General features: G+C 33.4%; 1 protein-coding gene across 1 annotated transcript in view; it reads left to right on the forward strand.

Annotated features, from left to right (window-relative positions):
* The window catches only part of LOC150096239 (midasin), a 1,081,806-nt gene that overhangs the window by 679,835 nt on the left and 387,177 nt on the right, over positions 1-14,794 (forward strand). Inside the window, exons 51-52 of the mRNA XM_090409469.1 lie at positions 6,902-7,154; positions 10,216-10,358. Coding sequence (XP_090265595.1) covers positions 6,902-7,154; positions 10,216-10,358 — 396 coding nt within the window. The remainder of the gene's footprint in view (positions 1-6,901; positions 7,155-10,215; positions 10,359-14,794) is intronic.

Below are 14,794 nucleotides of genomic sequence, written 5' to 3' on the forward strand. Positions count from 1 at the left end.
GAAGTGGAACAGCTGGATGCAGTCTTCAGATTTTTGTAACCTCAAAATTCGCAAGTTTGTGAGTGGGTCAAAGCTTCATGGGATGCTGTGAAAACTGAGACAGTGGTTAAATCATTTAGGAAGTGTGAAATTAGTAATGCACTGGATGGTACAGAGGACAATTTGTTGTATGAGGACTCAGATTCTGATTTAGAAGAGGTTTCAAGTGTCTCTTCATTTAGCTCTGGAGATGAATTTCTGGGTTTTGATGATTAAATGGTGGGTACTCTTTCCTAGTTAGATTAGTTATTTGTTGAAAGTAGACCTAATTATTATTTTATATTTGAAATACTGTAAATTCATTATAATATTCAGTGATAAAGTTTTTATCCTAAAAAATGTGTACAAAAAAGAGGGTGCATCCTATACGCAAGCAAATACGGTAATTGATAAGGTAAATATAGTCCTCCACAATTTCACTACAATTAACTGTTAATTTTAGTTTGGTATGTTCTGAATATTTCATCAGTTTTGTTTTAGTTAGATTAATCTTTAAACCTTTTTTTCCTGCTTTCTCTATCAAGATCATTTAGCATTTTTTGAGCTTCTTTATTTTTTTGCTAAAAGAACAATGTCATCTGCAAAACATAAGTGCTTGAGATTTTTTCCATACTTTTCCCATGTGATATTCTTAAAGACTTCTTCTAATATAGCAGAAAGCAATTTGGGTGACAAAGGGTCTCCTTGCCTTACTTCTCTCCCAATACTAAATTCCTTTCCCTGATGTTCTCACTTGTACTGCCTGTTGAGTTTTAATATACATTTTTTAATAATTGGATATTTTTTTTTTTGGATGGTTCTTGTTGTTTTAAGCTTTTCATTATTTCTGAATGATATAGAGAATCAAAGGCTTTTTCAAAATCTACGAACACTAAATATTAATACAGGAAGATTATATTCATTTGCTTTTTCTGTTACTTGGTTAATAGTGTGTATATGATCTACTTTAGAGAATCTTGCTCTGAATACTGCTTGTTTATATAGCTGTGTATCATCCATATATAAACATTTTGTACAGTTGTAATAGCAAAGTGATTGGCTTATAGTTATTGATATTATCTCTGCTGCCCTTTTTGTGTAATAAGATAATTAAGGATTTATGCTACTGCACTGGCTTTTTTTTTCTGTAGTTAAAATATCATTGAGCTTATCCAACATCACCTTATGAAACTGTGAACCTCCTGATTTTATGTTGTTATTATCGAGTCCATTGAAGAGCTTTTAGATATGACTGTGGATCTATAGAATTGCTTTGGCAATCTGTTGAACTTTGATGGGGTAGAGCTTTTCTCTAGGGTTATTGTCAATTTTATGTAGCAATTGCTGGGCAAGAATAAATATGGACAGGTGTTAGTTCAACTCCTGGCGTTCTTGCATGTTTCATAGCTCCTACTACTATCTGGATGAATTTTCATGCCTTTAAAATGTCCCATCCTTAGTCTGGTGATGATTGTGGTTATTTCTCTATTTTCATTCATTTCACTGATTTCATTCTTCTTTTTCTAGTTTGTTTTACCAATCTTATTTTGGTGACAGACTTAGCAGCAGTTAGTGATAGTGGACATACTTTTTGAGGTATCTTGCTTCTTTGGCTAGTCTGTCTGCTCTTTATTGCCTTCAATGTTTACATGGGCTGGTATCCATTACAGTGTACAGTTCTTATTTTTTAAATTTAAAGTTGTTAGTAGATCATGAATTTCCTGTGTGAGTTTTGTTTTTCCAATTTTTAATGCCTCAAGTGCAGATTTTGAGTCATTGTAGATGGTTATTCCTTCTGTCGTGTGTGTATTACTGGATTTGGGAGATAGAATTTGAAAGCTGTTTGGCTGTTAATTTACAAGTGAAGTTTGAAGCTATTTTGCCAGCTGTGATTTTGATTTGTGTTTCTTGCCTCCAGGTAGAGTTAGAAAAATCCCTGAACCTCCTTGGTTGAGTGCTTCATCGGATGATCCATCAGTGTGGACAATGACATGGTTTGAATTATTTAAATGATGTATAGTGTCAAGTCCTTTTCTTTTATTTTCTTACTGTGAATCCTTTTTTGAACAAGGTTCTAGAAGATTTAAGTTTATCATTGTGTTTTTTGGTAGAAAGTGGAAAATAATGGCTCTTTGTTTATTTCAATGGACAGGTGCTCTAAGTCAATCTGTTTTCTAATTTCATGATCATATTGTAAAGTAGATGATCTCTTTAGTCTGGATTTTCTTGTCCAGGTATCAAAAGTCTTGAGTGCGATGTGATCCTGTTGTTGGCTCCTGATTCTTTAAGTGAATTTAACTGTGGAGAGTTTTCTTTTTACTTCTAGTATGTCAGGCCTGCACTCTTGTTGAGCTTTTAAATTATTTGTGGATGAGATTGCACCTATAATAATTTTTGTTGCTCATGATTGTACTCTGTCAAGTTTTTCTTTTGAGCTAGTAGAAGCTGGAGCCCAGATTGATGAGGCATATTCCATAGTGGGTCATGTGAGTGGTGTATATGTAGTTTTGAGTGTCTTTGGTTTAGCATCCCACTTTGTTCCACAAAGCATTTTGATGATATTAAGCTTTTTAAGAGCTATATTAGATTATTAGATATATTTGTAATATGAGTTGTAAATCTCAGTTCAGTATCTAGGGTTAGGACTAAGTATTTTGGAGACTGTTTTTTTCTATTTTGGTATTATATATTTTGATTTGGGGATTGTAATTGTGTCTATTTTTTCTATCATTGGAGAAGATGCTCAGTTTTGTTTTTTCTGTGTTTATCTGTAATTTAAGTTCCTTTGTCCATCTTTCTAAGCATTTTATTGAATTATTTAGGAATTTTTCAGATTGTTGAGGATTACTGCTTGTATGCCAGATTGCTATATGATCTGCATAGCATGCTATTTTTATGTCATTTATTATGTGAGGATGGATATTGTTCATATAGATAAGAAATAATAGGCTTGAAACAGAACCTTGTGGGATTCCAGCCCAAGTTTGATACATATTGGAATAAATTGCATTACTTTTTAGATGTGTTTTGCATTATGGGAGATACTGAGACAAGGAGTTGAGACCTTGATCCACCTTTGCTGCGAGTTGCCCGGTGTTAACTTACCTCAGTCCTGAAGATATTTTCAGGTGCAAACTTTGTTTGCTTATACTTGGATAAAGGATTAAACTAAATTTATTATTATCTATTAACTTTATTCTGTTGTCTTCTGTATTATTTTGTTTTAACTGTTCATTGATAATATCTCTTTCGGTGATCACAGCATTGATATTATGATCTTTCCGAAATGGAACCCAATTGTTTTTCCTGAGTCCTCTGGGAATTGAATTTTTGCTGCTCTCCGTATGTTGTTAGTTAATTCTAGTAGTTGCTGATCAAGTTCTTTACTAGTGGGTGTGCTAATGCAATATATTTCTAATAGTTGTGTGTATTTAGGTCACTTTGCTTTTCTGAAGTTGCAGGATCTCTTTGTCTGTGGTTTTTGGTCGAACTGCAAATTAATGGTTATGATAATAGGTCACTGATGACGTTCTTTAGTATTTTCCACTGGGTAAGACTTGCAGTTTCATAATGTACTGCTGTGATGTCTAATGCTGACTCTGTGCCTGTTGTTTTTGACAGATATGTATTTTGCTTGTTGTTTATGATCTCAAGATTTAGATCATCAATTATGTCCTCTATTTGTGCTCCTTTCTGATCTAGTTGTGGGGAGCCCCAAGTTAGGCTTTTGGCATTTAGATCTCCTAAAAGGATCTTTGTATCTGACATTGTTTGACTTAGTTGCTTAAGTAGTTCTGTATTTATATCTGAGTTATCTGGGTGATATGCATTGACTATTGTAATAATGCGTTTTGGTAGAAATATCTTGACTGCTTGAGCCTCTGTGTTACTATTTATATTGCTGTTTGTAATTGATATGATTTCTTTATATTTAATGTGTTTGGTCCGTAAGATATATAGCTAGCCTCCGCCAGAACGATTCAGTCTGTCTTTCCTAAACATTGAATAGCCTTTAATTTGAAGCTTCAGATTTTGATTTAGTTTCATTTCTTGTAAGCATGCAATGTGGATGTTATTTTTGTATAAAATGTTCTTAAGTTCTTCCATGTTTTTTTTGAGTACCGTTGGTATTTAACTGAAGTATGTTGAGAGTTCTCGCAGCATATTTCTCATCAAGATCCTGTGCTTAAGGGTCAAAACTATATAACTGAGAGGAGACTTCCACATAGCCTTTAAAGGAATGCAGAGAACCGACCATGACTTCTGACCTAATGTCCAATCCTCACCTTCTCGTGGTGTACTCTGTTGGGTATCTACCTGGATACTGAATGAACGAGGATGGGCTGGCAATTTGGGATTTATCCAACCAAATTGTATTCTTATTGGCTTAAACCAATATACAAAATGATGGTACAACATAACAAAATTTCTTGCAGGCTGGGGCGTCGCCCGGTTAAACAAGGCCCCCCGTTGTTTTCGCCAGGGCAAATAGCGAAAAGTCAGCTACTGGAACAAATCTGAAATCACACCCCAACTCGACATCACCAGAGTTAAAGATCGGTACTATCAACATAAGAAGCCTGAATGGCAAAGAAATGGAGCTAGCTGAGGAATTAGATAAGTACCAGATTGACATAATAGGGGTGACTGAAACCAAAAAGGCAAAACTGGTGAGATCTTTCTGAGCAATAAATACAAAATGTTATATTCAGCAATGACAATCAAGGAAAAGAAGGGGTAACTATAGCATTCAACACTAAATACAAGCCTAATCTTGAATGGCAGGCAGTCTCAAGTAGACTGATGTGGGCAAATATGAGAATGGGGTACTGGACAATGAGACTTATTTGTGCATATGGTCCCACAGAAGGCTCTACTAAGGTAGAAGTGGAGGAATTTTTTGAGGCTTTAGAAAAAGCAACTGACACAATGAAAAAGGAAAAGATGGTCCTTGTTGGGGATCTAAATAGCAGAGTAGGAAATGATTGTCAGACATACAAAAATATTTTGGGAAAATTTGGAGAAAAGAGCAAAGCTAATAATAATGGCAGATACCTGTTGGATTTCTGCTCAAGACATGGACTGGTAATTACTAACACTATGTTCCAACATAAAAATGTGCACAAATTCACATGGAGAGAAGAGGCAAGGAATAAGAAAAGTCTCGTTGACTATGTTATTGTTGATAGTGATGTTTTCTCCCTGGTGCAGGACACCAGAGTGTACAGAGGATTTGAAATTGGAAGTGATCACTATTTAGTCTTGAGCAGAATAAAATTGAATTTCATATTGAAAAGAATAACATGTAAGAAAGTGTTAAAGCGAATAAAAGTTGAGCAGCTCTTAGATGTGAACTGTAGACTAAAATACACAAAGATATTTGAAGAAAAAATGAAAGAGTTTGAGAACAGGAACCAAACCTTGGAGATTCATTGGCAAGCCTTGAAGAAAACCCTGATTGATTCAGCCAGAGAGGCATGTGGTGAGGTTGTCTGCAAGAATAGAAAAATCAGAACTCCATGGTGGGCACAGGAAGTGAAGGAAAAGAAGAAAGCATATCAAAAGTTCCTAGCAAATAAGTCAGCTTTTGCTCTTAGAGAATACAGAGACAAATGTAAGAAAGCTAAACACTGTGTAAAACTAGCTAAACAAAAGTCATGGGAGGACTTTGGCAAGAACAGACAAAATAAATATCAAGAAGGTGGCAAAATATTTTGGAGGTTATTGAAGAAGCTTAGAAATGGAGGAAAGAGTACTGTAAAAGGAGTTAGACTAATAATTTTCTGTTAATGTTTGTTAGACTAATAATTTTCTTGCTTTGTGGATATAACAAGAAATTATTATCATATATATATATATCATTACTATTCCCTCTATTGAATTCTACACTAGTACATATTATGTGGAAGAAGTTTTTTGCACAGTGGAAAAATCTTTTGATATTCCCACCAAACTATCATTAAGTACATGCAATTAACAGACATTGTACACATGTTTTATAGCCTTTAACCTCAGGCTGTTTTATTCTAACTAAGCACAATCATAGATATTGTGTCTTATTGTACCTGGATGAACAGTATTTACCAAGTATTGCATCATCATCACTACTTGAGCAGTTTCTGACCGCAGTAATATTTCATTATTTTGCTTGAGCTGCATTTTTTTTACTAAATGGGGTAAATTATATGCTCATCATTCATCAATTATAGTTCTGTTTGGGATCACCATAATTTTAGCTCATTCATGGATGAAAGTCTAGGAATGGTAGTAGTAGTAGTACCAGAAAGAGAAGACAAGGACACTCAAAAACAAGATGGGAAGGTGAAATAGAAAAACTGGTTGGAAAGAAATGGATGGGAAGCAGAAGACCGGAAAAAATGGAAGGTCGTGGGGAGGCCTTCATTCAGCAGTGGATCGAAAATAATAAATAGAAAGAAGTAGTGCATTATTGAAATACAAAAAGTGGTACCTAACAAGATTGTTATAGATGCAAGGTATGTCTATGCAATTATAATTAAAATAATCAAATGAAAAAATATTTTAAAAAATGAAATGATAGCACAAAAATAAAAAATCAGTATAATCTGCCACAGTATTTGTTAAATGTGATAGCATTCCCCAAAATATTTAATAATAATGGTAATGTATGTTAGGTATCTATGGTTTTGATGTGTTTCTGATCTCTTCTATACTAAGAAAATGAGAGAAATGTATGATTTAAGGAAGCAATAGATATCACTATGTATGAATCTGCAATCCAAAATCTTTATTTGTCTAGTAAAATTGGAGATAACTTCTCTTTTACTAAGAAAATTATTTAATAATAATTTTCTTAACTAATAATAATTATATTTAATAATTATTTTGATCTCTGTCTTTCTAGATTTCATCTCTTACTCTTTCTTTATGAAATGAGATTCTTAGAAAGAGATGATATTTTCTCATCAGAATTGCCAAATGTGAATATGTCCTTGATGCATATTTCAAAAGCTTATCATCTTGAAGAAATGCACTTTGAAGATATTCGCTATTCAGTTATTATTCACCTTATGCCTTTCTTTAGTAGCTTTCCTAATGAACTCTATTCATTATTAAATGCTGGAGATTACAATTGCTCTGATGACCTTTTTTGGAAGGTAAGTAAAAATTATGCAAGGTTTTTATTAATAACATGTGATAAAAATATTCATTATTGTTTACCTAGTAGACAAACAGCGTAACATTAAAACTTAAAATTGTTTAGAAGGCAATTAAGAATTTAAAAAATTGCAATATTATTGCATCTTCACCAATCAGTTTTTGTAAAAGACAAACCTTGCCTCAAAAATCCATATATTTTCACTTTATTAGAATTAAATATTTGATGAAGGATTTAAATACATAGATTATTGTTTTCATTGAATAATATTTTCTGCCAAACAGGCAAATTTATGTATCAAAACTTTAAAAAATTTAAAGAAATTAGTGTTTACAAATTTCAAGCCTTTGGAATCAGTTCTTGTTATTGCAGTACTTAAAAAATAAACATTGTCCAAGAGTGGGTATATTTGCCTTTTTATTACTGTTTTTGATTATCATATTAAGCTTCTGCAGTATTTTGATTCTGCTTGGTACCTGATGAAAAAAAGCAATTCAAAATACCTGTTAAGGATTATTGGATGTTGAAGAACACAGTAACAAGTAAAGATAATTGAGTTATTATCCACTTATTCTGCCTTTTGGGCTACATAAATATTTTGGTAGCCCAAAAGGATAGAATTCTACTGGTAGCCCCTTTTGGGCTGGAAGTCGAATTCAGTTATTTAAGTTGCAAGATGGTGGCAATTGTTTGCCATACTCTTGTCTATAAGTCATTGGTGAAAGTGAATACAATTACCTGTGATGACAAAAGTTGAGACTGGCCTACTGATTACAAAAAGTTATAATTACAAGAAGAACTGACCAAAAGTTCCTAATATATGTCAGCAGAATCCTAAATGAATATAAAGAAAAATGTAGGAGAACTAAGATATGCACAAAAGTAGCTAATCAAAAGTTATGGGATGACTTCAGTAAGAATATAGAAGATAAGTATGAGGAAGGTGATGACAAATGTTCAAGAGGCTATTGAAAAAGCTTAGAAAAGAGTACTGTAAAAGGAATCAAAGAATAAAGGTGACATAAAAACTGCAGATAAGGATATCCTACATGTCTGGAGTTATTACTTCAAAAGACTGTTAAGCAAAACAAGCAGTGACAGAAAAGTAGTAGAAAATTTTCAAGAGGAACGCAGTAAGGAGTACATACCAATACATGAGATAGAAAAAAATCATCAAAAATTTAAAATGCAGAGAGGCAGCTGGTATAGATGATATCCGACTAGAATGTTCAAATATCAAGGTATAAAAGCTTTACAGTGGCTATACTGCATAATCAGAGGATAAGGTCAAATTCCAGAAGATTAAAGTAGATCACTTGTGATTCTCATCTATAAAAAAGGAAAAAGCTGAGTGTGAGGATTACAAAGGAATTTCTCTATTAAGTATTCCAGTTAAGATTTATGCAAGCCTACTTGAAAACAGGCTGAGAAAAATTGTGGAAGAGAAACTTGGAGAAGAACCTGGGTTCAGGCTAATGGAAATTATCAGTTTTACTTTATGGCAAGTAGAGAAATCATGGGGATATGACAAGTATCTGTACTTCAGTTTTGTTGATCTGGTATACGCCATATAATTGTAGTTGAAAAGCTTTTCAAAACATTACAATATGGGGTAAATGGAACATTATACAGAGCAGTAGATGAGGTGGGGATCTGGAATGTTCTCATAAACACCCAGAACAAAACTGATATTAAAGCAACTGATATAACCACAAGAAAGAACATACTAGTAGCAGAGCTATGAGGATAACGTATGTTCTTAGTTCTTTCTTGTGGTTATAATGGTTACTTTAATATCATTTTTGTTCTAGTTGTTTATCAGAACTTTCCAGAGCCCCCCCCCCCCCCCCCCTCATATAGCTAAGTTGTAAGCCAATTGTTAGAATTGAAGGAAATACAGCAAGTAGGCTAGATGCAAAATCAGGAGTAAGACAGAGGATGCACATTATCTCCATGCTTATTGATCATCTGTATGGATTGCTTTATGAAAGAGAGTGTCATTAAACCTGATATTAGAATTAGAGATGTCAAACTTAGTTCTTTGCTTTATGCAGGTGATGTATTCCTAAACAAGTCCATCCATCCATCCAGTGCAAGTCTCCAGGGTTCTTTAACTAAATTGCATAACATCTGTAATTTGTCATGAAAATCATGCCAGGAATAAAAAGAACAAAACTATGAAAATAGGCAGGAACACCGAAAACTTCAGCTTCATTCTCAGTGATGAATCTATAGAATAAGTAAAATAGTTCAGCTATTTAGGCACAGTTTTTAAGTATGACAATTTGATTTGGAAATAGACAACAGAATAAGCACAGCTGGTATGGTGGGCAGCCAGTAAAATAAATTTATATGGAATAAGAGAGAAATTAGCAAAATCGGCAAACCAGTAGAATACAAGACAGTGTTCAAACCAGTTTTTAAGTTATAGATATGAGAGTGTGGTTAGAAATGAAGCACTTGATCAAAGATTAGAGAACTCAGATATGAGCGTTCCTAGAAAAATTAGGGGCTCTGAATAAATGACATCAGTGGCAGAATCATATTAAAAATTAAGACAGCACTTGACATTGTTTTCATTCAAGAATGTGTGAACAGGAATAATCTAACAGGGATTAGCAAAACTTGTTTGTTGCCAATATGGTAGGAAAAATACCCAGAGAAAGACCAAGGTCTAGGTGGATTGATTCAGTCAGAAGTGCCTTAGAAGAATAAAATGTTCGATATGACGATTTTGGAGTTCTGACAAGTAATAGACTAATTTGGAGGAAATTTGTTGATAAAAGATTAATAATTTTTGTCATTTAATATTTTATATTGCTTATTCGTTATATTTTTCTAATAATATTTTCATCATTTTTTTTGTTATTGATTTATCCTGTGGGCATAATAATGGGAATGTCAGTCTGAGTTAATGAATAGTTAATTGTAAAAGTATCAAGCAGTGAATGTTTTCATAATAAGCCATCATAAATATTTGATAAATAAAATACTGGGGTGATAATTTATATACTTACATTACAATAAAGATAATGATAAAAGTTCATTATTTATTTCAGGTTAGAGATACCATTTCTTTATTTCATCGCTTGTGGCAAGTTTGCTGTGAGCCCATTTCAAAGAACACCACTTCATATCAAATATCTCTTTTTAGCTTATATTGGAATTGGCTGATAAAGAAAGCATTGACTTTAGGATTAAAGTAAGTGTTGTTGTTTTGTTTTGTTTTTTTTTCATAGCAAAATTGAAATATGAATGTTTTACAAAATACAAATCCTCAAACAGTTTTTGATTCCTTAACATATTCATAAGTCCATTTGTAAGGAATTTGTGATTGGTGTTTGGTCAGAAAAACCCTAGGTTTGAATTCCATCTAGAATGCAAGAAACTTATATAGTAGGACTTCTCAGCTGAAGATGTTTGCTGGTCTTGGATGGGGAGGAGAGATTTTCTAATTCTGGAAACTTGGGTTTTTCATCCCTGCAAGACATGCACACTGGCCAAAGAATATATGCAGTTAACAAACATGCTACCAACTAATGAGTTGCCTGGTATTTTGAAAATGGTGCTTGCATCCATTGCCCTAGCCCACCTGTAGACTGTTATAAGTTTAATTTTAGTCACCTAATAGTGAAACTTTTCTAAGCCTTTCTTTGACTGGTTCCTGAGTCATCACTTAATATCTAGCCATGGGCAATAAAATGTGTTAGAGGATTTATTTTTTAATGCTAACAATCATTTCAGTGATACATACCTGTTGCATTAAAAATTATGACTAAATTATTTGTTTTAACATTGTAATTTATGTAACTGAAAAATAAATGTGCCTCATGCATTAATTGGTTAATGAAAGTTTGTTCTGCTCTAGAATTAGTGATTGCTGAATTGTCTAGGCTTTTTTGTAAATAATAGGAGAAGCAGCACTAATTCTCAAAGGATGCAAACTATTTTTCATTTACTTCATTAGGCATTTTTATGTATTACAAAATATCCATCCAACTGCTTTATTTGATCATAACACAAACAATGGTGGCAATGAAGAGGGCTCTCAATATGTCACAGAATGGGAAAAACATTTGTGTTCCCTAAAGCATTTCCATATTCACTGAAATCATAAAGTGATCTTTCAGTTATCCAGTCAGGAAATCACTTTCCTGGTCATTTAACTGAGGGTATGCTTTAATTAAATGCATGGTTAGTTGTTCTAGGAGCTAGAACATTTAAGGTTTTGATTGTTTGATGGTCATATAATTGAGAAGTCATTACTGTCACTGTAAGATATTTTTAATAAGAAGCTGAAATAGATATGTATGTCTAATGTATGAACATACTTTTAGCAGTTAGATCTTTGCATAGGAAAATGTTAATGTTATTCCACACAAGTCCACTTTGACATTTAAAGTGCAAACTTTGTCTACAATTAATACAGTTACATTTTTCTGAGCAGAAATTCTATCAACAGAACTTTTTGCTTTTGGAATTGAGACCATTGAAATTGTCAAATCCATACTATGCATTCAGATAAAGAATTAATAGTTTTCTTGCATAAATATGTTCCACATGCTGCTACCACCATCATCAAATTCCTGATATGTACCCTCAAGAGATGTAAATGATATTATGATAGTACTACATGAGAAGGTTGCCTGATCACTAACTTCCTGTCTCCAAATTAGTTACCTATCAAGACTCCCATCCTGACAAAAAAATAAAACTTATTTTGCTAAACTTCCCTCACCATTCTGTGTGAACTGCAGATGTTGGTTAATAGGAAAAAGAGGGGATATGATAGAATCATTTAAGTTACTTAAAAGGTTTTATAGGATTGATGCAAAGAAAATGTTTCAGCACTTAGCTGAGGGAGGGGGGGGGGGGAAGAACACATGAAGTCGTTTCTAGAAGTTGGTAAGGGTGTGACGACTAGATTTTTCACTTGGAAAGTGAATGAACGAATGGTTGCTGGAGTCAGTTGTTAATGATTTATCTGTTAATGGGTTCAAGGAGAGGTATAATAAATTGTATAGATAAATTGGCTCTCTCTCTCTCTTGATGTGTCTTTGGACTCCGAGGTTCCTGTATAAAAATAATAATACTGCCTGAGATTAGCTGTGCTAACACATTCCTGAAAGCTAACAATGTCAAATTCTTTCCTGATATCCTTGTTTTTTATATGTTATTGCTATTGATGCCATGTATTCACTCTAATTTTTACAGAACTCTTAATCTGTGGTCTCCAGAGTTTGAGATGTTTTATTTCTAACTCAGATCTGATCTATATTGTTAAAATTGGTTTGAACACTATCTTGTTTCTCTCTTATTTATTAGATTCATTATTTTTTTATTAAATTTATTCTTAATAATATTAAATATAAAAACAGAGGAAAACTCGTGTAAAAAACTTATTTATTGTGAAATTTTTCCCTAAGTGTCACAAGCATCTTCAATACAAGTGGAACAGTAATTAAACAATAACATACAATTCTATAAAGCACCACTTAATAGCTAATGTAAGATAACTAAATTGGTCAATAATTTCCTAACTAAAAATAAAATACACACTCACACATGTGAACCCGAAGAGATGTGCCTGGCCTTGTTGCAGATCCAAGAAGGATCGGGCCTTCATGCTGTCTTTAACGTGGGAAATTGCCATCCCACCTTGCACATGAGCTTATCGTAAGGAATTAGCTATCTGATTTCCTTTGATAGAGTTGGGAAGAGGTGAGAGTGCCGTTAAAGACTCTCACTGTGCCCCTATGCACATACACTGTAGGGAGGTTCTTTTCTAATTCACAGGCATTGCGTTTCTCAGTGGATTGCAGGTCGTGGGTCTCACTATGTCTGATAATGAATTACTCTGAATGATAAGAATAAAAGATCTTTGGATTAGGAGTAAGTGAGCTCATAGCTCTAGATTTAAGGCAGTTTTAAGTTAGATTTAAGCTAGCATGTAAGCTAGGTTAAGGAAAAGGATCAGTAATTGGGGAAAGAAGAAATAAGTTGCTGACCAGGTGAAAATCCAAGCAGGCGCTTAACCTGGTGTTAGCAACAGCACGAAAATCTGGCAATAATCTAAATAATATAGGTATTGATATTGCACTGGCAAGTATGGCTAATAGTCATACTGTGGTAACTGCATGAACTGAACGACTTTAGGTCCTTAATACGAGATGGGGGCACATTGCCAAGAGAGTCTAACCTGATAATAAAGATGACAGGTTAGTTTTACCCTACTGATGACTAGTCATTGCAATAGTAATCCTGCTCAGTGCGAGAGGAACTGTTGTATCTGTCTTTCATCCAACCTTATGTTTGCTAGCTGTTGTTTGACCGTACTTTCAAACAAAGAAAATTTTTATTATACTGCGCCACTCTATGTTTGAAATCACACAATTTTTGTGAGAGAATCAAGCACCAATTAGAACTACAGCTATGAGAACTTACTACAGGCCAAAATTGTCTTATTTATATATAGGGTTTCCCACAAGATTCGTATTTTAATGAGCGGTGCAATGAAACTGAAATTAGGCAAGCCTAAGAATCAAGTTAAACAAGATATTTAATTCTCTCACAAAATTATTCTTACATAAGAAACAAGAACTCTATTAAGATCAATACAATTAGAAAACAATTTATGCATTCTATAAAGAAATTAGATTCTATTCAGCTGAGTATATCATTTACTGCTAGAACATATATATATATAAGGCTTTCGCAATTCTCGTCTGTTAGGATTTCAACCTAGTTTCACTTTAAACAATATCAATATTCAGCAGAACACTTAAAAATTAATTCTTTTTAGTCTCACAGAATAATCATAAACTTCAATTTTATCAACACTTAACTGGCAACTTCAATATCTATCAGAGGATTAAAATAGTTCTTAAAAGGCTCAGTCTTGAATTTACATATACATTGTAAGATAACACATTCAAACACAAACTAATTCTTCAATGAAGTTTCTCACATTAGTTTCACAAGGAAATGTTTTATAATATCACTCATTCAGGCTTGACTAGCTGGCTCCAGCAACACGAAATTTGACCAATTTCTCCGGACACAAGTAACACTATCACACGTTAGTTATAGAATAGATATTCTTATCGGTACGATGATCATAGCTTGCACATTATGGAAAATTCTTACAACACTTCTAGGCACTCGATAATCTTCCACTATAGGCAACACAAAACTTATAGTATCCGTAAGCTGAATAACTTATTTGTTAAGACTGGAAAAGGTATTTTCTTGCTCGTAATAACTTGTCTTACGATAAATCTCGATCATATTATTATCCTTTCACTCAGGTAAATTCCTTTACAAGGTGACAGGAAACTATAAATAAATATGAGTTTGAAGTAAGATTCATTAAAATCGGAACAAGCTTCCAAATCTTTGTTGTGACGTTCGATCTCAGGTTAGGTCACGTCTCACTACCTATCTATACTCACTCCATTTTCCCTCTGGTTCCTTCTTCCACTATACCATAAATCCTCTCTCTTTTTCCCGCCCCAACCACGAAATTATCACGTGATCATCGTACAGTTCTCAATGCTAAGGCATGCACTATCATGAAATAACTTAATTTTCTGACAGCAACCAATCAAATTACATTAGCAGAGTCCGTTAGAAATACTT

Source organism: Typopeltis vanoorti, chromosome 19 (assembly GCF_054136105.1).
Source record: "Typopeltis vanoorti isolate ZY-2024b chromosome 19, IOZ_Tvanoo_1.0, whole genome shotgun sequence".
NCBI classification, from domain to species: Eukaryota; Metazoa; Arthropoda; class Arachnida; order Uropygi; family Thelyphonidae; genus Typopeltis; species Typopeltis vanoorti.